The 27,385-nt window shown below is 43.5% G+C and overlaps 1 protein-coding gene across 4 annotated transcripts in view; it reads right to left on the bottom strand.

Annotated features, from left to right (window-relative positions):
- Nucleotides 1-27,385, bottom strand: part of ATP10B (ATPase phospholipid transporting 10B (putative)) — a 300,183-nt gene that overhangs the window by 52,745 nt on the left and 220,053 nt on the right. For all 4 annotated transcript variants that reach the window (XM_087429455.1, XM_087429456.1, XM_087429457.1 and 1 more), the window contains 6 exons: nt 16,211-16,296; nt 12,053-12,159; nt 8,419-8,550; nt 4,814-4,941; nt 3,003-3,255; nt 1,696-1,934 (listed from right to left, as the gene is read on the bottom strand). In XM_087429455.1, the coding sequence (XP_087285581.1) occupies nt 1,696-1,934; nt 3,003-3,255; nt 4,814-4,941; nt 8,419-8,550; nt 12,053-12,159; nt 16,211-16,296 (945 nt within the window). The remainder of the gene's footprint in view (nt 1-1,695; nt 1,935-3,002; nt 3,256-4,813; nt 4,942-8,418; nt 8,551-12,052; nt 12,160-16,210; nt 16,297-27,385) is intronic.

Here is a 27,385-nt window from a genome sequence, read left to right as displayed (position 1 = left end):
GAGGATTGGCACGGATGTTAGCTCAGGGCTGATCTTCCTCACCAAATAAATAAATAAATAAATAAATAAACACATTGTTATTGTTTCATCCTTGCTAATGTTGCATTTCTGTGAATGATAATAACACAAGAGAATTAACTCAACTTTGTACTCACCCAAAGTTAGAGAAGGAACAACCCAGAACACATAGACTGACAGCATTTCTTTTTTGTTACAGTCAGAAAACATAGTCCTGGGTTATGAATACTGGGTAGCAATATGGAAAATGCTTTTGATATCGTGTCAGATTAACAAAAACCCCAGCACCTATAATTTATATATATTGTGACTGCAAAAATGTTAAATATATGTAGTTATGTGTGTATTAATGGGGAAATAAAAGACTGGAAGGAAATTAAAAGGATCATTTTGAAAATCTAATGTTCTAATAACGGGATAATAGCAGTTCAGGTCCCTCTATTAATATGTGTGTCTTGTTCAACCTAGATGGGGTTCCCTGTGGCCTTTTCTGTACGTGCAGAAGATTCCATATGATGTGTTCCCTAGAGAAAGAGCATGGTGCAGAGGAAAGTGAAATGGGATATGAGGCCTTGGTTCTGGCCTTGAGTTCTAGGCGATGCTATGTAATCTTGGGGAAGGAACTCAATTTCTTCACCTGCTACCTGGACGTTTAGTGATGGCTGTGCTCGTGGATCACATGTGAAGGGACCATACGCAGCCAGCCCTAAACCAAACTTGCAAAGTGGAATGTCATAGGGGCCAGGCAGGTAACCTAAGGGAGTGAAGTGGGCTGGGTAATTTTGACATAGATGTTCTTTGCTTCATAACAATTTAAGACTCTTTTTTTTTTTTTTTTTTGCTGGGATAGATTCGCCCTGAGCTAACATCTGTTGCCAATCTTCCTCTCTCTCTTTTTTTTTTTTCCTTCCTTCCCAAAGCCCCAGTGCATAGTTGTATATTCTAGTTGTAAGGGCTTCTAGTTCTTCTATGTGAGCCGCCACCATAGCATGGCTACCGAAAGACAAGTGGTGTGGTTCTGCGCCCAGGAACCGAACCCGGGCCGCCGAAGGGGAGCACACTGAACTTTAACCACTAGGCCATTAGGGCTGGCTCTAAGATCATCTTTTATGATGATGATCACATTCTCTCATTTTTCTTGAAATGCATAAGCCTTACAGGCTGATCTTTTGTTCTTCCACTTTATAGAAACATAAACATGACAAATATTTCTCTTTCTTTTTAACTGTATTGTTGGAAAAACACACACAATGAGCATGCTGCTGGCCCTCAGCTTGGTGATGGGGATAAACAGAGAAGGAGGGTGGTGGGCTGTGATGAACTGAAGACTGCACGTCCAGTCTACGTGGCATCAATTCCTTAATTCAAGCCAATCATTGCTATGAGGAAATGCTGGCTTAGTGAGGAGAATCTTTCCAATTTCAGTTTTTAAAGAGAAGCCAGAAATCTACGTTTATATGAAATCTTTCAATTTCTAAACACTGAACATTTGGAATTAACAAGAATTGTATACACCCAACAAAACATATATGTGGATTACATACAAGACCAAGGGCTGCCATTTTGAGAGTTTTTCGGGGTTTATACAGTCTTACCTCTTTCACACCCCAGAGCCCTCTCCCGTGTCTCCCCAATAGAGGCCACTTGCAATTCAAAGAGGAAAAGGCAGAGACTTACTATGGAGCTGCTGAAGGCCACAGGAGACAATGCACTTTCACGGCGCCCCATGGACCTTTGTCGGGAGTGTCCTTGGAGGGGTACCCGGGCACTGTGGCACCTCCTCAGAGACTGGGCCCCTCTTTGGCCTCTCATCGTTGCTGGGCCCTGGGCCCATCTGGCTGGGAAGGACAGCCAGCGGTATTGGGTCCACTCTTCACTGTCTGAGTCCAGCTCCTTTGGGGTCTCCAGTCGCTTGGCTGCAAGAAAGGAGTCCTGTTATCGCACCAGCCATACCTCGGCCAGGTCATGGTTGGGGAGACGCCAGACTTCAAGGTGGAGTTAAGAGCACTGTGCTGCTCTGGAAAATAGGCAGGGGGCTACCCTGACTGGAGGAGGAGGGGTGCAACTAAGCCGCACAGGTTCAAATCCTAGCTATGTGATTTTGAGCTTTGACTAAACCTGTGCCTCTATTTCCTCAATTAGGGGTTTTAAAAAAGTACCCCACTCATAGGGTTGTTCTGAAGACAATGATATAATACGTTACAGTGACTAACATACTCTAAGCACTGGTAATGGCAGCTGTGATTATTATTAAAAAGAGGTCAGAAGCTCCCATGTAAATGATTGCCATGTGGCAAAGGGGATCGGGCTGCCTATAATATCTCCTCCTTTATCTTTCTCCATCTCTCCCACTCAAAAGAATGAATGCTGCTCTCTTGAGAGTTTCTCCTCTTAGTTAGAATGAGTGTGTGTGTGTGTGTGGGGGGGGTGGTGTGCTGAGGGAATCAGGTCAGCTTTATAGGCCACCTTCAGTCCATACAAGATGGCAGTCCAGGCATTTTAGACCCATAGCTCCTAAGTTGAAGCTTTGTCTCAGTGAAAACCCAAGAGATCAGTTAGCATGGAAAGCATTTCCCAGACGTATCGAATCTGACCATGTGCCTAGACCTGGGCCTGTCCTGACATGTCAGGTAGAGTGACCTGAGAAATTCTCAAAACTTGGCTGTATGACTGCCACATAATTGGGACACGTCCCCAGCCCATTTCTGACAGATAAAATCCTGTGTATGCGTGCACCAGATAAAGATTGACTGGAGGCGAACAAAGGAGATCACTGATAGCCTTTGTGAACAAATGAAAGTTTACAGGTGATAAGATGAGCACTGATCTGTGACAAGGAAGCCCACAGTGCTCCAGGGAGCAGCTGGCCACAAAGCCACACGGCCTCTGTGGGTAGCCAGGATGAAGTCTTTTATTGCTATTTTCTTAGGAGAGCAGGTGATTCCCTTAGAAAGAGGCGTGGGGGCCCTTGAGAGGCCTCGTACCATTTTCTTGGTGAGAATACTCGCTACCCATGATGGTACAACGCCGGAACACCATCTTGTTCTCAGTCAGCGTCCCTGTCTTGTCAGAGAAGATGTACTGGATCTGGCCCAAGTCCTCGGTGACATTGAGGGCTCGACACTGAATGGACAAATCGGACTCCTCATCATACAGGTCAAGGTCGTTGTGCAGGAACCAGACTTGCCCGAGCTTCACCAGCTCAATGGACACGTACAGGGAGACTGGGATCAGCACCTGTGGGGAGAATGATTCCCACCGTGTCAGAAACCAGGCAGGTTCCCCATCTCAGGACCCTCACAAGTGGGTAGCAACGGCATTTAATGGAAAACGGAGGTCAGCTCACAGGATGGACTTTCTCTGAGAAATTAAAGATCAATGACTTCATGCCTCCCTTGGAATTTTTAGGGGAATCTGAAAAAGAGATATGTCTTCAACCTGGGATGTCTGGTCCAAGGTTGGCTCTCACCACTGGTTGTTTGATTACTGAGCGGTAACGGGGTGAGGAGCTCTGGTGCCCCTGTCCAGAGTCTCCTGACCCCTCGGATCTTGCTGCCACTCCCTTTTACAGGTGTTCAGACCCATTGTTGATTACTGTTCATGGATTCAATACCTAGTATATCGAGTGCTTGCTGTGTGTCAGATGCTGTTCTAGGTCCTGGAAACGGCAGTGAACAGAACAAAATCCCTGGCCTTGAAGACCTCACATTCCAGTAAACAAACAAATAAATATATATCGGGTGGTAGTAAGTCTCATGAAGAAGATAAAGAAAAGTAAAGAGAGTAGAGGGTGATGGCTGGGAGGGACTCTTTCATAAATCGTGACCTTTGAGCAGAGACCTGCAGAAATGAATGTGTGAGTCTTGAGGTGATCTGTGGGAGGAGGAGCGTTCTGGGCAAAGGCTGGCTTTGGGAGCAGGCCGGGTGTCTGGGGGTAAGTGTAAGCAGGCCCCGGACGTGAATGAGCAGGAGATAAAGCCAGGGAGGGAGGCAGGGTCCAGATCACTGAGGGCTTTGTTGGCTGCGGATTTCACTTTGAGCTGGTGTGAAACCATCAGGCAGCTCTGTGCAGAGGCGGGTATGATCTGACTTGTATATGAAAAAGATTATTCTGCTGAATGAATGAATGAAGTAATGATGGAAAAAGCTTTACCAGTAAGAGATCAATGAAACACCCTCAAATACTACAAGAAATCAAATGTAGAAGGAGCTTCATCAAAACAAAACTACAACTTCCCTAATTTTTTCCTAGATTGTACTTTCTTAGAGAGGCTGAAGATTTTTTTAGTCATCTCTTTATCCCTTTTGTCCTCTCTATTGTAGATGCTCTATGTTTTGGGTTTTTTTCTCTTACATAGGGCCAGTTCTGTTTTTTTCCATCTCAACCTATCAAAAAAAACACTAATCTGTGGTTTCTTTCTCTCAATGCTTGGGGCTTGAGAGCTCTCGGGTAGTTCTCTGTGCTACTTCTTTTGTTCCCAGGTCATTAGGGTTTTACTTGTTCTATGGCACACATGGATCACTGCTGTAATCATACTCTTAAATAGAAAAGCCTGACCGATATCTTCCTCCACTATTATCTGGGGACAGGGTGCCCTCCTCAAGGCAAGGCTGGTCCTGACATTACCCCAAATGTGCATACTTTCAAAGACCCACAGGAAAGCAGTGAACATTTCCCCAACTCAGTCCAGTTAGTTTTTTTCTTGGGGCCAGCACTGATTTTTCTTTATTTTTCAAAGTTGTGCGGGTATTGGCCACAGGTCTCCTTGAGCCCCTATTTAGGAGGGTTTCCTACCTGGAGCAGGATGATCATTGTGAGGAACATGTAGAAGCCCCCAAGAGCAAGGGGAACAAAGCTGCCATCAGCATCTGGCACATCGAAGGGAGGGTGTTCACTAAAGGTCCCATTCCAGAGGGTGTGACCTGAGAGGAAGCAGAGCCAGGATGAGGCAGAATCTCCACTTAGTCCTAAAGTTGGTTAATTACATCAGCCCTTGGCCTATTCCCCGAAATGAGTGTGCTTTGGAGGAGCCCATCCTTATTCTATACAACATAGCTGTGTGTGTGTTTGTGTATTCAGTTAGTTCTAAAGTGGTCCTTCATATAACCTACATTTCAATCTCTTGATAGGCATTAAGTCTGTCCTTCCAGAAAACACCAGCATGAGGATTACTTACATTTTGACGAAGTCCTGTTATACAAGGTTAAGAAAGAGAGAAAGGGACATGAGTTCTTTTCAGTTGTGTGGTGGAAAATGCACGGCTGTGGAGTCTTGATAGACTTGAACCCTAGCCCCACTTTTTCCTCCACGCGTATACTCATCCATTCATCTAACCATCCATCCATTCACCTACTCATTCATCCATCCATCCATCCATCTATTCATACAACCACATACTTATCCATCCATCCATCCATCCATGCATCCATCTCTCTGTTCATCCACTCCTCCCTGGCTCTCTCTATTCAAGAAGGAATCGGTCCTAGTTCTTGTCCTTGAGGAGTTTCCTACCAAGTCAGGGAGCCAGATGTAAAGGGACAAATCCCATACAGTGTGCGAGGTGCTATGCCAGAGTCTGGAATGCTATGAAAGCCCACAGTAACAGCACCAGATGCAGACAAAATCCTCCCTTTCCTTGCCTGCAAATGCAGATAACAATGCCCATCATCTGAGGATTAATAAAATGAAGTACATGCAGCACCTGCTACAGAGCTTTCTGAATCTCAGCATCCTCATCTGTTAATTAGTAATAATATCTTCTCCTTAGGGATATTGTGAAAATAATAATGCGCTCAGCTGCAGGGTAGGACCTACAGGGAATAAAAGGCACGGAGAATGCTCCCCTGCCTCCAAGAAGCTTCTTTGCCCAGGAGGTTGGGCCAAATGCCATCACATGTAGTAGAAGAGAGGAGACTTACAGACACAAGGTTATTTGAAAGTAATATTATAGAGCAAATGACTCAGGGCCAATACCTGGCATGGAGTAAGGGCCTCTGGTCTTCAGAGGAAGCAGAGACCATGAGAGAAGCCTCATGGAGGAGGAGGCCTGGAGGGGTCCTGGAGCCTGGGTGGGTGTTGGGTGATCAGAAAGGCCAGGGGAGGGCATTATGGGCAAAGGAAAAAGAAACACCACTTATACACAATCAAACTAAACATGTGATAAAGAACCCTGGAATGGTGCTCACACTCACTCGAGAGTTTCACCTCCTGCAGGTGCCAACAGAGGCCCCTCACCGTGTATGAGTCATCATTCTCAGATAGAATAGAATTCTGCCCCCTTTCCACTCCTTTCTCAATTTACTTATTATTCTGGGCAGTCGGCCAAGCTGATTCTGGTTTGTCTGTACCTTATCTCACTGTGGGACCTTTTAATCATTAACTTCCTTTCTCTGGAGACACAGTGAGATGATCTCAAATGTCCTTTCCAGCTCTGACATTCCCTGAAAAACCTGTCCTAAAGTAGAGGCAACAGCTCCTGCAGCATCTAGAGGGCACGGAGGTGGCCACACGGGGGACAGTTTTCTTGCTTTTCTGCTTGCCTCTCCCTCCAGGTGCTCCTCTTCCAGCTGTGAGCCCCCTCATGTGGAGTGCTGTTAGACACATCTGGGAAACATATTAATTAACAACTCCAGGCCACCCAGAAGACTAAATCCCACCGTCTTCACTGCAGTGTCACCCAAAATCTCTCTGGGCCCTAGGGAGGTCTTAGCCTTTCAGACACTATCCTTAAAAAACAGTGATGGGTATGATTTCTGATGAAGGCAGGTAAAGAGCAAACATCATTGCTGCTCATGAGTTTGGAGTCAGCGGGGGGTTCTTGACTCAGCACATGAGTTCTTTCTCTTAATCTTCCCCGTTTCTTTTTGGGGCCTCCTTTAGGGTGCTGAGAACCACCCTTAGAGTTAAGCCATAGAGGGGGAGAGCAGGTAAGAGTGAGGCTCTCTCTTTGCCTACACTCCGAGGAGCAACTTAAATGGCTCAGAGCCTCATGTCTCTACCTCCCCAGCTCCCCACACTCAGCAGTTGTAGAACTCGGCCACAGCCTGGTTCTAATCAGGTCTTCATTCTTGGTCTTGCTGTTGGCACCAAACAGCCAACTGCTCTTTTGCATAAAATGATTCTCCTTCCTATCTCTGTGCCTTGCATGCCCTTTCCCTGGGACTAAGGGTGACTTCTCTCTTTCTTTTCACAGCTGCCTGTCCCATCCTGCTCCATCCACCTACCTCTTTTGGTGAATGCCTACTGCATTTGGGGATCAGCTCTAGCAGCTACCTCCTCAAGGAAGACTTCCTTCCTTGATGCTTCTGTAATACCTGTCGTAGGATGAATAATGGCCCCCTAAGATGTCCACGTCCTAATCCCTGGGCCCTGTGAATATGCTATCCTATATGGCAAAATATAAGATAGCATATCTTTGCAGATGTGGTTAAGGATCTTGAGATTCGAAAGAGTAACCTGGATTATCCAGGTGGACCCAATGGTGTAATTACGAGCATCCTTACAGAAGCGAGGCAGAGGGAGAAACCACTACAGAAAAGGAGAAGGAAATGTGAGCAGAGGTTGGAGTAATGCACTTTGAAGATGGAGGAAGGAACCCTTAGAAGCTCACAATTCATGTAATTTCATGATAAAAACCTTAACGGCTGAGGAGTTGCTTCTTATGGATGAGCAAAGAAAATGATTTCTCAAGATGGAATCTACTCCTGGTGAAGATGCTGTTAAGATGGTTGAAATGACAACAAAGGATTTAGAATATTACATAAACTTAGCTGGTAAAGCAGCAGCAGAGCTCGAGAGGATTGACTCCAATTTCGAAAGAAGTTCTACTGTGGGTAAAATGCTATCAAACAGCATCGCACGCTACAGAGAAATCATCCCTGAAAGGAAGAGTCCATTGATACAGCAAACTTCACTGTTGTCTTATCTTAAGAAATTGCCACAGCCACCCCAACCTTCAGCAAGCACCTCCCTGATCACGCAGCAGCCATCAACATTGAGGCAAGACCCTCCACCAGCAAAAAGATTATGACTCGCTGAAGGCTCAGATGATGGTTCGCATTTTTTAGCAATGAAGTATTTTTTAATTGAGGTAGGTACATTGCTTTTTTAGACATAAGGCTATTGCACACTTAATAGACTACAGTATAGTGTAAACGTAACTTCTATATGCACTGGGACACCAAAAAATTCATGTGACTCACTTTATTGCAATATCCGCTTCATTGCGGTGGTCTGGAACCTAACCCACAATAGCTCTGAGGTATGCCTGTACAGGCTAGGCTTTATTTTTTATTAACTCTATTTTATAGATGAGGAAACCAAGGCTCAGAGAGCTGGAGCAACTTGCCTAAAGAGACAGAAGATTACTATGGTGTTGTTCTTTCCAGAACATTCCATACCTACAGCTCCAATGAGGCACATGAGGAAGAGGAGCCCGATACAGAAGAAGATGTCGATGTTCATGCGCCGCTCGATCTTGCTGCGTTTGTACCGTGGGCCACTGTTGTTCAGCATGGCTTTTGTCTCATGGCCTTTGAGAGAAAAATGAGGTAATCAGTCCTTGGCCCTGTTTGCCTCTGGCCGGGATGGTACCCTCTGCTCTTCTCATGGGAGCTTATAATAAAAGGGAGGTTTCATTCTCTAGCCTGAATCTGTCCTGCTGCAGGGAGGTTGCTGAGAAGAGCTGTAGGGGCCTCACACACTTTGACAGCAGGTATTTATTAGGCATCTCCTACATGGCAGACACTGTGGTGGGCACTGACAGAGCAACCACGCACAGGTTGTGCACTGCACAAAATGAAGGTACCCTTCATTTTGTAGTTGTCAGAGATTTATAAATTTACTATGACACACTTCTGACGAATGACAGTAAGCTGTCTTGAGGAAGGGCTATCTTTCTCTAATTTGCACAGAGGCACTGTTATGGGTTAGTGGTGGCATACAGTGGCAAGACAGACATCTCACATTCTGGTGAAAATAATCAAGGAAACAAAGAAGATAATTACAGTTAGTAATAAGTCCCATGAAATAAACAATAAACAAGATTTAAGATTTGAGATTAAGATTTATTAAACAAGATAATAAATAAGAGATGGTGTTGGAGAGCATGTCAGGGAAAGCTTCTCAGAGGAGGTGACATTTAAGGGAGACCTGAAGGGAGAGAGAAGAGTTGAGAGAAAAGGGTTTTAGGCTGGGAACAGTGCATGCAAAGGCCCTGGGACAGACAGTGTTTGTGGCCAGTAGTTTTCATACTTGTTTCTTTGCCTAAGGTGTTGGTGTTGCTTGTGCAAGAGTGATAGGCGCCAAAGGCCTCCACCCAGCATTAACCCTGAGCAGTTCCACCCCTATCTTGGACGTCTGCATAAAATTTTGTTCAAAGAACATTTGAAAACTACCATCTCATCCAGTCACTCCTTTTTCCAGCTGGAGAAACTGAGGACCAAAGAGTGGAAGGGACCCGCCCAAAGCGAAAGAATAAATGAACACCAGAGCCACGTTGAGAGCCCAGGATTCTGACTCGCTGTCTGCTTCTCCTTCCACCAATCTGCAGTTCCCAAGCATACAGCTAAGAGCTGAGAGTCAGACTGAGGCTTTGTCTTTAGACAGAGCCTGTCTTTTGGGCTGTTAAATTTTAACTACCATGCTGGACTCCTCAGCAGTCAGATTAAAAAATGCCAGTCTCATATTTTATGTGCAAAATTAAAGAAAACCAATATTTTGGCTTCGGTAGTGAGTGATTTTAAGGCTCTTTAGCTGGTTGCCTTGTGGATTTCAAGTGCTAACAAAACAGTAGGAGTGAGAAACTCTAGGCTTATTAGACTCAATTCTCTGCAGTTGTGACGGGGTTTCCGCGGCACAATGAGCACAATGAGGCTGGTGGAGTGGTGGCCTTCCTGCCTGCCTCAGGCTCATCCTATATAAGGGGTCCTGGGACCACCCTCTTCACCCACCTGCTCCTCACCTTCTGAGATCCCTCTGTTCTTTTGGCAAGGGTTGGGCTCAAGGGAGAGGAAGTATGGTGCAGTGCTTAGAACACGGGCTCTTGCACCAGACAGAGCTTGGCTCTACAGACACTCGACCTTAGGTTACAGGGAATTAATCTCAGGAGATAAGTGACTTTTGGTGAATTAATCCCTTTGTATGTCAATTCCTCATCTGTAAAATGGGAGCTAATGGTTGTGTGTGTGTTTGGGGTGGGGGAGTGAACTAATATACACAAAGCACCTAAATTACTTCCTTGTACACAGTAGGGGCTCAATAAATGTTTGCTGTGAGGAGCACACACCTCCATGCTGGATCTCTTCCTTCTGGAAGGCTCAACTTGGCCTTTTTGGGCCTTGGACTCTGAGGTGCTCCTATTTTGTCCATCTACATTATCAAGGGAGAAAATATGAGTCTAGACTAGTTGTTCTCAGCCAGAGGAGTTTACCCCCCAGGGGACAATTGTCAAAGTCTTGAGAAATTTTTGGGTGTCACTTCTTGAGGAGGTGGTGTTAATGGTATCTAGTGGGTAGAGGCCAGGGATGCTGCTAATCATCCTACAGGACAGCATCCTACCACAAAGAACAATCTGGACCAAAATGACAATAGTGCCAATGTTAAGAACTCCTGCTCTAGATAATAAATACTAAAAACAATTAGTACTACTTTTGGTCACACTTTTTGAGAGCCTAATGTATGCCAGGAATTGTGCTAAACCCTTGTCACAGATCATCTCTGCCAGTTAGGAACTATTAGTCCCCATGTGTTGAAAGCTTAACAAACAGGCTGCCAAGTGAGTGGATTTCACCCTCAGGGAGCCTAACTCCTCAGAGCCGCGAATAACTCTCTCTCCAAACCTGCCCCCTCACATACCACTCCCATCACCCACTCAGAGTCTTGCTTCTGATCAGGCAGAGAAGCAAACTCCAAGCCTGCGTGGGTGTTTTGGTGGGGCAGAGATTGCTGCAGAGTTCATCTGTAGTTGGTCTACCAGATGGCATTGTACTCCATTGCCAAAGACTCTTGAGAGCAGCCACCTGAACTGACAACCCCCCTCCACCAAATCAGGGAAAGGTAGCTAGATTGTGACATTATTTTTTTAAAAACTTGTTTTTCTTTGACAGCCCCAAATAGTGAATCTTAGGGTAGATTGATTTAAATGCTCTTCTATGTCCATCAAAAGTGGGGTTCTACTAATTCTAAAACGAATCAAACAAAACAACAAAATAGCAAAATATTTCAAGCTGTCCCAGTGAGTGAAAGAGCCAGGGAAACGAACTCTGCAGTTTTCCAGTGAAGGCAGACACTCCAGGGAGACTGTCTTCTCTCCAGAGAAAGAAGTCTGCAGCTGTTGACACAACAGATCCTGACTGAGCACCAGCCGAGGGCTGGGCGCCAGGTACTGGGCATACAGCAGTCCCAAGACTGCCCTCTACGACTTTAGATTGCATCGTGAGAAGCGCTGCTATATTTTTTTGTTGGAAAGCAAAATCAAAGTGGGAAGGAGAGACAGACCACCCTAAAATAAATAAAGATAATAGTAAAAACATAACTGCAAAAGCAACTGCTAAAACCCATTGAGCCCTCATTTGCTAGACAGACACAGTGCTGGGCACTCATGCACTGGGTCACTTGATTCTCATGAGTGCTCTGTGAGGCAGAGACAAATATTCATCCCATTGCATAGATGAGGGAATTGAAGCACAATTTTCACAAAAAGGTGAAGCTGTTAAGTTTGGTGAGGATATTCCTCAGGCTTAAGACACTCTTCATCCTGCCTATAGTTAGTGTCACAAAACCATGAGAGGTGAATGAGTGAGAATCCCTTTCCCTGTCTTGTTCAGATGGGTCGTGTTGACCTGGAATCTAACTATGTCCCCTGTGGACCAAGTGAGCCGAGTGATTCTCAGTCTCAGTTTGCTTAGCTGAGAAATAGGAATTTACATGACTCTACCCGCTTAGAACTGTTAACGAGTTCCCACTGGCTGAAGATGGATTTGGAGGAGGGAGGGAGAATAAGGGGACAAAAAAAGGCTATTCAGGGTCAATGACCTGCATAGATGACAATGCCAACAGCAACTTCGGTGTTCCTGATGGTGCAGCCTCGAAGCAGAAGACTCTCACTGCCAAAGCCGGTCCTGGACTGGTTAGGATGCTCCCTGGGGATGAGGAAAGACAGGGAGTGGTTTGGTGGCCTCTCCATCCTGTCACTGGTTAGTGTCACAGAACTAGAAGTGGGGAATGAACACGATCCCTCCCCTCCCTCTTTTTCAGAAGGGGGATATTAACTCAGATTTTAACCTTCATGTTCAAGTGCCTCTTCATTGCTCCTGGGAGGCCTGGTGGGGCCTGGCCCATTAGAAGGGAATTATCCACCCCTAAGGAAGTCATCATTTACTCACCTAAAGGCAGAACTCCACTGAAAAAGCCTTGGCTTCCATTTTCACACCCAGTAAATCGTTTTAGGGGCCAGGTGTGGGGGAACTGGCTTCTGGCCCTGCAAGACTGGTGCTGAGTCGCCTTAGGCTGTGTTCACATGCTCACTCCCCCTAGCGGCTGGGACCAGAATCGCACAAGCTGGGGTCCAAGTCCACAGAAGAGGCCAGACAGCCCTGCCTCTCACACCTTGAGATGAGTGAGGAGGGGCGGCACTGCAGTCCCCTCTCGTCTGAGGGGCATCTCTCACTCGGTCTCTCTCCTGAACTGTCCTCCTCTTGCTCCGTCTCTTGTGAAGTAAACAGACTGCGCAGGAAGTGGACAGTGGCCCTTTGAGAGATGTCCTGGGAGGTAGCTTCGTAAAGTGGAGAGGGAGTTTTCTCCTCTCTCAAGTCTCAGGGAGCACTGCAGTTTTCCACCTCACACTAGAAACTTCTGAATCCAACCAACACCAGTCATTACCTGGGGTCTGATCTTTTTTCTATTCTATGCCTTTCCTTTGGGATTTTCAGGAACTTTAAATGTAACTTCCCCACAACATTGGGGAGAACAGAAAAATGATAATCTGAACCCTTCAGAGGTTTTCTCTTTCCACGTCTTTAGTACTTCATTTCTCTAGGTCTGGTTATAAGTGTTTCCATGAATTAACTCAATTAAGCCTCATAACAACCTGATAAGATAGGTCATGTTATGATACCCACTTTATAGATAGGGAAACTGAGGCGAGTTCATAGAGCTGGTAAGTGGCAGAATGGGGATTCAAACCCAGGAAGTCTGGCTCCAGAGTGCTGTATTGCCACTCAATGTGCCTTTTAATACCAATCATTCCTTACTGTGTTTATAAACTACATTTACTTATTTTATTTGACTCTTCATAGCTCTGGGAAGTTAGCAGGGTCATTATCTTACTGGTGAAAAAGCTGGTCAGAGAGGGTGAGAGATTTTTCCAACGTCACACACTTAGCACATGGGGCATCCTGGGACTTGGGAACCCAGGACACCAACCCTCATGTGGTTTTCACTACACTGGGGTCCCCTAAGTAACACCCCGTTAACTTACACTGAATCAGAGAGTCATTTCCATTTGCAGTTCTTCTGACTCTAACGAGGGGATGTCTCAGTTTGGTGCTAGCATATCATTAACTCTTTTCTAGCACTTACTTATTGTACTTTCCAACACAGAGGCAGCTTTGGCAAGTTATAGTTAATAGTTAGAATATAATCATTGTCGTGATTTCATTTTATGAATTTTACCATTACCTTCTTTGTATGGCAAGTGATACTGGTTTCCCCTATGGCCAGTGATATAAATTTTCCATTTGAAATAAATTAAGACAAAAATAAGCCAATTAAAAATCTGGTAAAGTATAGATGTTTTATGAATATGATACAAACCATAAAGGTGGTCCAAGAATGGCTGAAGTTTAGGGTCCACTTCTTATCAAGGAGGGGCTGGCTGTGGATAGGATCTTGAATGAGTCACTGTCAGTGGCTAGTGGTTTAAGGAACATGTTTATGATGCTCTGAGGTGATAACATATGGTAGTGGCTTCTACTTCTCCCACTCGTAAAGTTCCTTTTTCAGTGACCGGTAGAAAAGGATTATCTGTCTCCTGGCTGCTCTTATAGTTGTTGTTGTTCGTTTACAAGGACGTTTTATTTAACTGACTTGAGAGCAGCATTTCTCGACCTTGACACTATTGACATTTTGGGTGGGATCCTTCTGTGTTGTGGGGGCTGTCCTGTGCATTGTAGGATGTTTAGCAGAATCCCTGGCCTCTACCCACTGGATGCTGGCAGCACTTCTCCCCAGTTGTGACAATCAAAAATGTGTCCAGACATTTCCAAAGTTCCCCTGGTGGTGGTGGAGGGGGGCGGTGTTGAGAATAAGAGCTCTATAGAGATCTTATTGTTTAAAAGTTACCTTTGCCAATCTGACACCCCTAATCTTCACACAAAGCGTTAAAAGCTGTTCATTTTCTAGCCAGCCTGGGCAGTCACAGGAGAGCTCCTAAATTAAGAGGACCCAAAGAAGCTTCTGGGAAACCGGGAGGCATCAGACCCCTGGGTTTGCTCAGGAAGAGAGTGCAGAGCACCCGTGGTGCTGGGATTAAAGACAGTCTCAGAGCCTGATGGGGAAGCAGGACCACAGTGGAGAAGTCTCCATCATCTCATGGGTTGGCTACTGGGCTGGTCAACTGAACTTTGTAGGGCTCATCCCTGAGGCCTGGGCAGGGTGGGGGTAAAGACTGGTCTCCAGGGGCAGCAACCAGGAAGAGGAGGTGCCGGTGGTTGAGTGGAGCTGGGAAAGTTCTCAGATGGGAGGACAGAGCCCAGGTTGAAAGCTGAGAAAGGCAGGCAGCTGGTCCGAGTTGTTTGAGGGAGAGAGGATCACACACAGAAACCCAGCAAAGAGGCTGTTCTCTAAGAGGAAGGAGAATGGCTCCAGGCATTCTCCTGGGATGCCTGGGATGACCCAGATCCACGGACCTTGGGCCTGAGGGGCGGACTCCCTGTCGGGGCAGGCGGCAAGCTCTACCTTGCCAGATGCCTGCAATGAATCCTCCCCTTCCCCGGGAGCCCAGGCCCTCTCTGCCTGTCTCTATCTGCTCTCTCTCTGCATTTTGAAAGTAATTGAGTTTAAAAGCTGCTATTTCTCTTACATTGTTCTTATCCTTTGCCCTCTCATGTTGCTCCTCATGACATCCTATGCAGCCTGAGAAAATGTGGGTGGAGGGTAAGCATAGACATCTGCCTTCCAAGAAGCCTTCTAAAGCCTCCTTCCAGCCCCTATTGGTAGAGAAGCCGCCATAACATGGCTGAGCTCTGCATGCGCGACAATGGAGAACACACGGGTTGGAGTGAAAAGACCTGGATATAAGTCCTGGCTTTGTCTTGCACCTGCTGTGTGCCTTTGGGTGAATCTTGAAAACTCTTAGATGATCAGATTCCCTACCTGAAAAATGAGGATCATAATACTCACTTTCCTGGGTTGTTGCGCAGATGGAATGAGATGATGTTCTGTGCAAGTACTCTAAAAACTGTTAAAGCTCTAGGGGCATTTATTTACGTCTTTTATCATTGCTCTTTTTTGGTCTTTTTTTGTAATAAGACTGGTAGTCTGATATGGGACCAGAATTACAGTAAAATTCTCAGAACCAAAGCTGAGGAATAATAACAACAATAACAACAGCAGCATCCACCATTAACAGAGTATTTACTCTGTGCCAGTTGCTGTGCTAAGGGCTTAGCCTACGATAAACAAGTTAATTCTCAGAAAAGAAAGATCCTGTGATGTAGATATTATAATCTTTATTTTACAGATGTAGAAACCAAGGCCCAGAGAGGTTAATTAATTTACTCAAGGTCACACAGCTTGTAAGTGATAAAACCTGCTTTCAAACCCAGGTCTGTCAACCTCCAAAGGCCCTGTTCTTATCTGTAATGCAACACAGGCTCTTTGAGAAAACCAATCTTAATTAGATCACACTTGCTTCCCCTGAATCAGAATGTGGTCTTGATTTTGATGCTATTTCACCAGAGTTCTAGAAAAACCATTAGTGAATTTAACCGTGCAAGATAATTAACTGTCACTTCAAAAAAAGAATAGAAAAAGTTTCCTAATTTACTTAGGTTTCTCTAGCCTTTCTTTATAATAAAAAGAAATCAAATTCCTCAGGATCTGGCTGCTTATCTGTTTGGCCATTTCAAGAAAAAATGTTTTCTAGTTGCAGAGAAGATATTTATTAGCAGCACATGGGCATTAGATACTTACAGATAACCCTTAAATTTGTTGAGGTGGTTGTTGGGTTTCTCACACACGATGGTGTTGTTGAAACGTTCTGGTTCAAACTGTTTTTCCTGTGAGAGAGAGGATGCTGTGAGGTTATTAAGTCAGAGGGATCTAGTTTTAATAGGATCATTGGGAGAGCTAATCACTGTTAGAACCATTGCAAATAAGGTAATCCCTGCTTTGTCACACTGTGATAGTTGTAATGTGTTAGAAGAAAAAGTTAAATCCTCATTGAGGAGGAGAAAGTAGATGCAAATGAAAAGTTGGGTGCACAGCAGAGGGAGGTCCCTGCCCTGACCACATTTCTCTGGCAGGCCTGGGTTTGACTCACTGGACCACATTGTCCAATAGAAGTTACTGCAATGATGGAATTGTGCTAAGTCTGCGCTGTCCAGTATGGAAGCCACCAATTGTTTGTGGCTATTGAAGGGTGGCAGATAATTGAGGAACTGATTTTTTTTTTTTTTTTTTTTTTGCTGAGGAAGATTTGCCCTGAGCTAACGTCTGTGCCAATTTTCCTCTATTTTGTATACGGGTTGCTGCCACAGCGTGGCTGACGAGTGGTATAGGTCCGTGCCTGGGATCTGAACCCGTGAACTGCAGCTGCCGAAGCAGAGCGTGCTGAACTTAACCACTACACCAAGGGGCCAGCCCCTGAGGAATTGATTTTTAAATTTTATTTAATTTTAATTAATTTAAAGTTAAATAGCTATGTGTGGCTAGTGGCTACCACATTGAGCAGGGCAGAAATAGATGATCAAAAAAAAAAAGAGACTATAAATCACACTACCTAGAGAAAGCTACAGTTAATATTCCTGTGTATATAATGCTTCCAGGGGTTTAAAAATATATATTCATGTACACACATTGATATATGGACACACATATATATCTATGCATTTCAAAAATGAGATTTAGTGTTCATATATCTTGAACATTTTTATGTTATTAAATTTTTCTACATCTTTATTAACATCTGCATAAAAACCTATTGTATGAATGCCACTATACTTCACTTAATCATTTCACCTTTAACATTTACATTGTTTCAATTTGTTCTGCTATTGTAAAAATGCTGTGAAAATAGAAGCTAATAAAACAAAATAAATAGCATTTACTGAACTCTTATTTCTGCCAGATACTGTGATGGGAACTTTACACAGACTATTTATTTTCAAGGTTACAATGATTCAGTGAAGTAGGAACTTGAATGATCTCTCTTTAGAGATGGGAAAACTGTGGTTCAGAAAGGTAGACTAGGCTGCCCACGGCCATACCAGGACTGAGATTTGAATCCAAGTCTGACTGCAGACCCTCTGTTCTTTATTTGCACAGCACACTGCCCCTCAGTGAACATTCTTGTAGCCAAGTATTTTAAACACATCCTTGACTCTCCACTTTTTGTCTTTCATTAGGTATTTTAGTTGTACAGTCTCTTATAGTTCAATGGGGGGAAAACACAACTGGGGTGGGGAGATCGTGCTTTCTTATTCTACCCCACCTTGACTAACACTGCATTTAACTCTTGAGCCTCAGTTTCCTCATCTACAGAATGGGGCTAACACCACTTCCCTTGTCCATTTCATTTGTACCCCAGAAGACAGAACCCATGTGGAAGTTTTGAAAGGTGCAGCATGCTATGCAAATAGAAGTTGTGCTAAAGGTGGGATGGAAATAGTTTCCTGGGTAGAGCTTTTAGCATGGGGAGTGAATTTATCATGGCAAACTTCAAGGTACAGCTGTTCCAAGGGGTAAATTGACTAGAAGAAATGATAGCATTTCCTGGCTTCGTGTAAATATACTGTCCATTGGATCTGTAGGGGTGCCAACATACACAAACTCTCCACTCACTTGAAATAAATTACCCATCCAGGAGTTTCTAAAAATACGGCTCTTTTCCCTCCAGGTATCGATTCTTTCGGGGACAAACACTTGCAGAGTTCTGAGATGATGACAAATTACGCTGTAATTCGTCAGCTGCTTTCACGCCCCTGATTAAGCCGTGTGCTTCACTCCTGATCCGTACCACTCGGCTCATTGCTGACTTTTAAATCCAAACTCATTTCAGCTCTGAGCAGCTGCGGGGCCTGAGAGCTAACGATCCTGCTGCAGAGTCCCGGTTGTCTGTTGCATCACCCGGGCGGATTCCCGGCAATGGCGACGTTTCTCTCTCGGGTCCCTCAGTGGGGCTTCCCAGTGACCTTCCTCCTGAAGTGTCCCTTGTTCTCCTTTTCCTCTGGGCACTGGCCTTGGGTGCTCCATCTGTCTGCCTCTCTGCATGGAGAGGCGACTTAGCTCTTTCTAGATATCTGTCCCCTGGGCTCGTTTCCTCCCTCCCCATGATGGGCTGTGGAGATGGGCGCCCTGCTGTCTCCAAAGACAACCCCTCAGGATTGCTTGCTTTTAAGGATTTGCTATAGCTCACCCCAGGGAGCTGCCAGGAGATCCCAAGGATGGGAGGGGGTAGGGGGAATTGCTAAGTCCTACAAATCTGTCAGAGTCCTCATTTTAACCTCGTTCAGGAGTTTCTGATTCCGTTCTGATTCACTACCCCACAGGCTTTCTTAGCTTGTGGAAGAAGCCCACCTAAAGGACTTTTCTTTCTGCCCCAGCGTTTTATCTAAGGCACTGTCCTTGATGAAAGTCTCACTAACAGAAAAAAGCCCTGGGGAGCCATCGGGGAGCAGGAAAAGATAAACCCTCTTCAGAGAGGAGAGTGTGTGTCTCTGTGGTTCTTCAGGCCAGACTCACCTAGCTTGAGCACTTCCTGTGTGCCAGGCCCCTGTCATTTAGTTCTCACAGTAACCTTAAGAGGTTTGGACAGATGTGCAAATGGAGACTGAAGGAAAGCAATTGTCTTATGGTTGGTAACAGAGCCACGACTGCAATTCACATCATCAGAATCCAAAGCCAATCATCATCATCGTTATCATCAATACATTTGTTCCTCTTTCTCCTCCTCCCATTATTATTATTATTATTATTATTATTGCTGCAGCACTTATTGAATGCTTATTATGTGCCAAGAACCAACTAAATATTTTATGGATGCTATTTCCTTTAATTCACACAATAACTCTACCAGGTGGTGCCATTACTATCCCTATTTTACAAATGAAGGAACGAAGTCTTAGGGAGCTTCAGTGATTTTCCCAGTGACGTGCAGCCAGCAAAGGAGGAAGAGAAGCTTTAACCCCAGGACTTCCGGAGCCATGCCGGCTGCTCTCTTAAACCATGGGTTATTTTGATGCACAAAGGAAAGATTAGCGTATGAAATCTCCTCTTGGTCTTGTTTCCCTTGCCGCTTCCTAAGACTCAAGTACCTGATATAATAAGTGAACTCATATATGTGGAATCTGAAAAGAAACAAAAACAAAAAATCCAAGAGGACAGATTTGTGGTTGCCAGAGGCAGGGGGTGAGGGGTGGGTAAAACGGGTGAAGGGAGTAAAAAGGTACAAAGTTCCAGTTAAAAAATAAATAAGTCAAGGAATGTGATGTACAGCACGGTGACTATAGTTAATAATACTGTATTGTATATTTGAAAGTTGCTAAGAGAGTAGATCTTACAAGTTCTCATCACAAGAAAAAAATTTGTGACTGTGTATGGTGATGGATGTTAACTAGGCTTGTTGTGGTGATCATTTCACAATATATACAAATATCAAATCATTATGTTGTACACCTGAAACTAATATACTGTTATATGTCAATTATATCTCAATAAAAAAACAAGCAAACCCCAATGCCTAGAAATCATCACCATCATCATTATCACCATCACTCTTCTGAATTTCGGTCAAATAAGGAAGAATCAAAAACTAAATTACAGGGCCGGCCCCATGGCTTAGCAGTTAAGTGCGCGCGCTCCACTACTGGCGGCCCAGGTTCGGATCCTGGGCGCGCACCGACGCACCGCTTCTCTGGCCATGCTGAGGCCGCGTCCCACACACAGCAACTAGAAGGATGTGCAACTATGACATACAACTATCTACTGGGGCTTTGGGGGAAAAAAAAGGAGGAGGATTGGCAATAGATGTTAGCTCAGAGCCGGTCTTCCTCAGCAAAAAGAGGAGGATTAGCATGGATGTTAGCTCAGGGCTGATCTTCCTCACAAAAAAAACAAACAAAAAAACCCCAAAAAAACCTAAATTACATAATATTGTCATGCTGATCTTTGATTTACTTAATTCAGTATTTTTATTTCTTTGATTGTTTCTAAAAGATTTACTTTTATGTTTTATGAAAGGTTTTGCTTTTAGGCATTGGCTTACTCTCATCATTTTTTCTAGAGTCTACATAGACATCTGGTTGGGAGGCATGTCAACGCATTTCTAGACCAGGGTCTCTCAACCTTGGCACTCTTGACATTTTGGGCTGGATAATTCTTTGATGTTTAACAGCATTCCTGGCCTTTACCAACTTGATGCCAGTAGCACCCTCCCCTTTTCCCCCAAGTTGTGACAACCAAAAATGTTTACAGACATTGCCAAATGTCCCCTATGGGGCAGAATTGAGAATTGCTCCAGGCAAATGTGAGATGAAGTTGCGCAGATTGAGAACACCGCTACCCCATCTGCCTATCAGGAGAGTACATGATAGGATTTTTTTCTTTTTTGTTTCTCTTCAATTGGGAAAAAGTTAGGTCTTGTGATGCGGTTCCTAATGACTTGTAATAAAAGAAATCTGTATATATCACTCTGTACTATAGAAACTATTACATAAGGTGGTTTCCTTGCAATACATGTGCTTTCATAACATTAAAAATAAAAGGGGATTGATAATGAAAAAAAAATGAATTCATTGTTTAATATGTAATAGAAAATATATAAAAATTACTATAACTAATAAGCAATGCAATGTGTTGCCTCTTCCAAGTATATTTGCATTTTGAAGTGGGGTACTTGCAAAGGGTAGAGATTAAGACAGTAAATTGCCTAGATGGATATTCTTTTCAGGATTTTTATTTTAAAAACGTATTTTTAGCATTTAAGAGGCTTTTTTTGCCACCTCCCCTATGAAGCCCATCCAAATCCCCACAGACCCTTTCACCTCAGCCAACTAGAACAGCTCCTTTTTACATGCTTCCACATCACACTGCTCATGCCTCCATTTAACTCTTAGGTGGCTAGATCTACGCTTCCTCTAGTTGACTGTCAGCTTCCTCGAGGGCATCTCCCATAATACCTTGTGTTAACAGGCATACCATAGAGATTTGTTGAGGTGAGGTTTGTATTGGAGAGGGTGATATTAGAAATGTATATATTGAAAGGTGATAGATGATGAGTGGAAAAGAAGACCTCTCTGTAAAGACTACCCCACGCAATTAGGAAAAGTCCCAGGTGCAAATCTTAACCTTGATTCCTGGGAATAGGACTGCTTCTTGCAAAGAAATTCCTTGGCTCAGCTAATTAAAAAAAGTAGTCAAAGTCCTAGATCCCAACACAGGCCAGAATAGTCTTCCTTTCATTCATTCATTCATTGATTCATTCATTCATGTATTCAAGCATTTATTGGATCCCTATAATTTATGAGCCATGGGGAAGTGACAGAGGCTCAGAGAGAAGGGAAAGTTATTGACAAATCAATTATTGCAACCATAAAACAATTCAAAGTTCCCAGTTTAGCCCAGGACTGTCAATGGCAGTGTCTATAGAAGAAAAAGAAAGTGGGCCAGGAGTTAGCACGTAATGACTCTCCTGGGTTAAGGTACTCCTCACTGACCTATGGCCCAGAATCGGCAAGCTGCATCGTCCCAGGGCCACTGGCAAGGCCAAGGTGAAGCACACAGGCTACAACATATTCCAGTAGCTAGAAAAGGCCATTTCCCTTGTTCTAGCCTCAACTTTTATTTTTCTAGGCTTATTTTCCACTATTCTTCACAAATGAATTTCAAGTTGATCAATAAGTATGATTACATAAATGTATGAATGATCTTTTGAAATTATTGCAGTGGATAGTTGTTTTCTGGCTTCCTACCTTCCATTCTACTCTCCTTTCATTAACAATCCTTTAATTTCCTTTTTGGAAACTACCTCTCCTCTGTGAGAGAGTTCGTAGTCTTGCTGGGACTGTAATCAAGATGCCCTGCTCAATAGACTCTCTTCCTGTGGGACTTTGACTTGAGTGAAATGACTCAAGGAGGGAAAAACAAATGAGACCATTAAGTAATCATTGCTACCAATACTCTCCCACTGCACTGAGGTCTCCTGGTTCTAGTTTCTGAGCCCCAGTCTTTAGATTTCCTTTGATTTTATAAGCCATATTGTGTGCTTCCCCCCTTCCACCTCATCTTCCTCCACATTTTTGCAATAATTCTCTTTTGCTTAAGTTAGCCAGAATCGTTTCTGTTGCTTGCAAATGAAGAATCCTAATCAACACAGTGGCCTACCCAGTCCCATGGGCCTATCTAGGCCTCTAAAAAAATAATGATGTTTATTTATTTGGTAAAATTGCAGTTCAGCAAATGCTGCCTCTTGTTTACTTGATCTTATTTGATCTTCCCAACTCTCCTGTAAAGTGTTCAGAACAGGTTAGCCCCATTCTATTGAAGAGAAAACTGAGTGCTGATTGCGCTAAGTAACACGCCCAAGGTCACACAGCTTATGAGCACCCAGGTTAGTCTGATTCTAAGCCTGCACTTGTTCTTTGCTTGATGTAAGCATTTAATGCTGTCTCCCCACAGAGAAAACCCTCTGGGCCTTTTGCATGCTTTCTTTGCAAATTTTCCATATTGACAAGTCTCTTAAACTTTCATTGCAAAGTTCAAGGACCCACCTGTTCACCACAGACCATAGCAATCTTCCCTTCCTTTGAACGTAGATAATTCTTAATATCCACACCACTCACTTGGAACTTGTAATGTCTCGCTTTAATTGTCAAATACCAAGCTGTTTCTATAAGCCAATTGGTAGATTAAGCATTGCAACCTGTTCATAATGACCCATATGCACCAAAATGCTGTCTGTAGACAGAGTAAAAATAAATCTCACACATAGATGGTTTTCCAATTTCTGTAGGAATTCTTGAGATTAAAAAATTACAAATCCATTTAAAAAGGGCATCAAATTCATAGTAGCTTTTTGTTTTAATTTACTGTCTTAAATAACCGAGACTGAAAGGACAACTACTTTAGGGAGGAGGGCTTGGGGGTTAGGGCTATCAAAATTTTTTGATGGTCACAAAAGGTCTCTATGTTAAAAAAAAAAAAATAGAGACCCACAGTCCTAAGTTCTTAGACAGGAAGGATGTCTTAGACCACTTTGAAACCTCTCCGTGGCCATCAGGAAATATTCAAGAAAGATTCTGATAATGAAAAAAAGAGAAATCAGCTAAACTCTTTCCTCAAACACAGAATGCATTTGTTTCTTGAGTTTTTATTATGAGCCAGGGATGTGTGTGAAAAAGAAGAATTGAATCAGGATCACCAGGCCTCTGCGTAGCTCTCAGAGTCTGTTTGTATACAACCCTCAGGCTGGATGACTAGAAGAACCGCCCCCAGGTGGGTGGGGGGGTGGTGAGGATGACAAAGCAGCAACAGTAACTCATTTATGGAGTGCTCACAGGACTCTGCAAGGACCAAGGGTTACAGGGTACACAAACAACGCCAACCCAGGTGGCTACACAGAAGATATACTGCAACCTTCGAAGAGTACTATGTAAAGTGTTGCTTTTTTATTTTTTAGCAGACTAGTTTGGATAAATGGGAGAATGAAATGTTCTTCAGGCCCCAGCTGCTGAGACAGGTGACTGAGCCTTCCTTCCTGGCATACAAATTAAACAACCTCCTGATTTCTGAGAATCCTGTCTGAAAAGTAATGACAGTTACCAGTACTTGATAACCTTTCTGCTTCCAGGTCAGAGTTCTTTTCAAGATAACCCACAGCAGAGTGACTGGCAGTTACTTTCTCATAACCCTAGAGTTACATCTCTAACCCTAGATGAGGAAATGGTCTCATATGCAACCACACTGCGTCTCCCTGTCTGCTCCTGTGATTCCCACAGAAGCATACAGATTGGGCTGGAGGGCTGTGGGGGAAGACTCTGTCTAAGGGTTCCTCATAGTCTGTGTTCTCTTTTCTTTTTTTTTTTTTTTTAAATATTTATTTATTTATTTTCCCCCTAAAGCCCCGGTAGATAGTTGTATGTCATAGTTGCGCATCCTTCTACTTGCTGTATGTGGGACACGGCCTCAGCATGGCCAGGGAAGCAGTATGTTGGTGCACCCCCGGGATCTGAACCCGGGCCGCCGGTAGCGGAGCGTGCGCACTTAACCTCTAAGCCATGGGGCCGGCCCTGTGTTCTCTTTTCTTAAGTGGACACATATTTTGATTCTTATTCAGGGCAAAGACTAAATTTAATCTTGAAATCTTGCTATGACATTTTCCAACATATAAGGCGTGGGTTTGGCACGCTAAGCAAATAGTGGAAAAGGGATGATTTCTTGTCACTCCGAAAAGGAATCAATTAATTGTTTGTAAATTTGTGAAAAATTGTCTGTGTAGTTTCCTGTTAGAGTGTACAGTTTATAGTCTCTCTGTTTACACCTGGACCCCCAGTGAACGCTACAGCTCTTGGCACCTAGAAGGCCCTCATTCAATATTTGGTGAATGAATGAGTGAATGCATGATACCTGAAATATGGGCAGCTGCCACCAGATGGGCAATGCTGCCTTAAGAAATTGTTGCACAAACCTTTTCTGTACACATTTTTCTTGCTGTGGATGACTGAGATACAAGAAAATGACATGAGATCCAATGTTTTGTACCTCACATTTTTGGCAAAAGAAGTCACAAAGAAGAGTATGAATTCCAGTTAGAGAAATTCTATATTAAGTTGTTTACAGAAGATATTGTCATAATGAGTCACCCCTGCTGATAAACAACGACAGCAAATCCTAGCAGTTTCTGGAAATAGGAGGACCTCATCAGACACTGGTTGAGTAAATGAACTTATGATTGAGTAAATGAACTACAATGAGGCTGGCTCAATGGCTGAGAGTGGTGAGAACAAAGTCCATGTTTTTGCACAGAGAAAGGAGTGATTCACTCTGGGTACATGGTAGAGAATGCTGCCTAGGCAGAGAAAGTGCAGACAGGGAAGGGCTTTTGGGGAAAAGGAAATGCCACTAGGGGCTCTAGGAGAGAGACAGAGGACATGGGGCCCCTCACCTTAAGGACTGTTGAGCTTGGTCATACATAAGTGAGGCTTATATAGCCCTGATGCATAATGGATGTAATGGATACTTACTGCTGTGCTGCTCAGAACTCCTCTGACTCATAGGCCAATGTCAACCATGATGTTGAAGGAGAGGATGCCAATCACAGGGTCTTTCCCCTCTGGCCAGAGTTAATTGGTCTCGGGGTGGGTACATTACACCAGCCAGACTAATCAGTCTCTCTCCCTGGGATGCTTTTCAATCTAGATGACAGGGAAGTTTCCCAGTCCTCTCTGGGGGTGAAGTTGTAAGTGCAGGTTTATTGGTGCCGTGTTTCCTTAAATGTGAGGGAAGCTAGTTTGAGAGATTGAAGCCAATCACAGAGAGAAACATAGACAAGAGATGGGATTGTACTGATGGATTCCGAATTTCTGGTTCTACTTGACCCTAAGGCACAACTCACCATGTATTCTTCCAATAAATTCTGTTTTTGTCCAAACTACTTTGAATCAGGGTTCTGTCACATCTAATCAAGAGTCTTGACTACTCCATATACTAGATTGGCATGGTTCTGCTTTGAGACACCAAATATTTCCCACATTGGCCTGAAATGCCCACAGTTATCCTTAGTGGTAAGGAGAGTGAAGGCCACTATTAAAATGTAAATATGTTATCTTGGGGTCTGGAGATAGGGGGAAGGAGGAAAACTTTGGGCTGTCATCCACTAATACCTTAGTGTGATTACATCTTTCCAACAACCTAGCAGAGCTTCCTCATAAGTCCCTGAAGGGACGGAAATGGAAAAAGACTTTTTAATAGAAGTTTGTAAATAGTGCTAAACATTATGAAGAGGGGTCTCCCATGTCTGTGGTGTGTATGTGTGTGATGTGTGTGTGTCCCCACACCCCAGGAGAACTCCGGAGGAGAGTGTCACCAAAAGGAAGATCAGACAGCTATAAAAACTAAAAGTTTTTCATAGGCTTGCGTCTTTCACAGTCAAATTATTATTATTGTAAATAATCATAACCAAAACTTATATAGTTTCAGCATTTTTATATATATTAAAATTATATTTATTTTAGAAATAGAAAATACATGTAAATGGATCTAAAAATTACTTTATTGATAGGAAAAATAATCAGGTACATCAGAATTGAGGTCCAATTGTGGCTCAACATTATACTAGCTGGATAATCTTCAACAAGGTTCAACCTCTCTGAAATTAAGTTTCCTCATCTCAAAAATGTTGCTAATTTTCTTCTTTTTCTACTTCTAAGGGTTGCTGTGTGTCCAATGTTAAAAGGAGGCTACGTAGTACAGTGGTTAAGGACTTTGCCTGATGTGGGAGAAAGATTTACATATTTAATGTTGATGAGGTTGAGCAAAAACCTCTAGTCCTGAATTTGAAATGAAGTATCAGGATAATTCTTGATATATTTAATCTTTAAAAAAGTCCTAGTTCTGTGCATTTAAATGGCATAGAAACAGTGATCAACCCAACAGCACTAAGTACCTCTAGCATGCACTTACTGTGGTTTCTAAATACCACTTTCCATTGAGAGGGACTAGATCTACTAAAGACTACTGAGGTCATGGCAAAAAAACTCAAAAGGCAATGTGAAGAAGTTCCCACTGGCTAACGATGGGGTGATCAATATACAGACTGTACTTATTTGACATAAATCAAAGATGTTTAAATCCATGAGTTCATATTGATACTAAAAAGAAAAACTCATTGGTCACCTTTGGAGGATGCTAGAGAATCAACTCATGTAACGTTGACATATACAAGCACAAACACAAATCTAACCTAAATCTAATTTAGGCACTAGATCCAACTACCAATTTATAAAAATACAGTGGATAGGCAAACACGTTAAATGGCACCACAGGAAGACAACGCAATCAGTAAAACCCAGACTACTGATAATTTTACAGGACAAACAACCTGGTTTATTCAGCAACAAAAACTAAATATGCAAGAAAAAAGTGAATAGAGAA

The sequence above is a fragment of the Ceratotherium simum genome, chromosome 4, assembly GCF_057802395.1.
Source record: "Ceratotherium simum simum isolate JZ-2026a chromosome 4, ASM5780239v1, whole genome shotgun sequence".
Lineage (NCBI taxonomy): Eukaryota > Metazoa > Chordata > Mammalia > Perissodactyla > Rhinocerotidae > Ceratotherium > Ceratotherium simum.
This window is presented reverse-complemented; position numbering and strand designations above follow the sequence as displayed.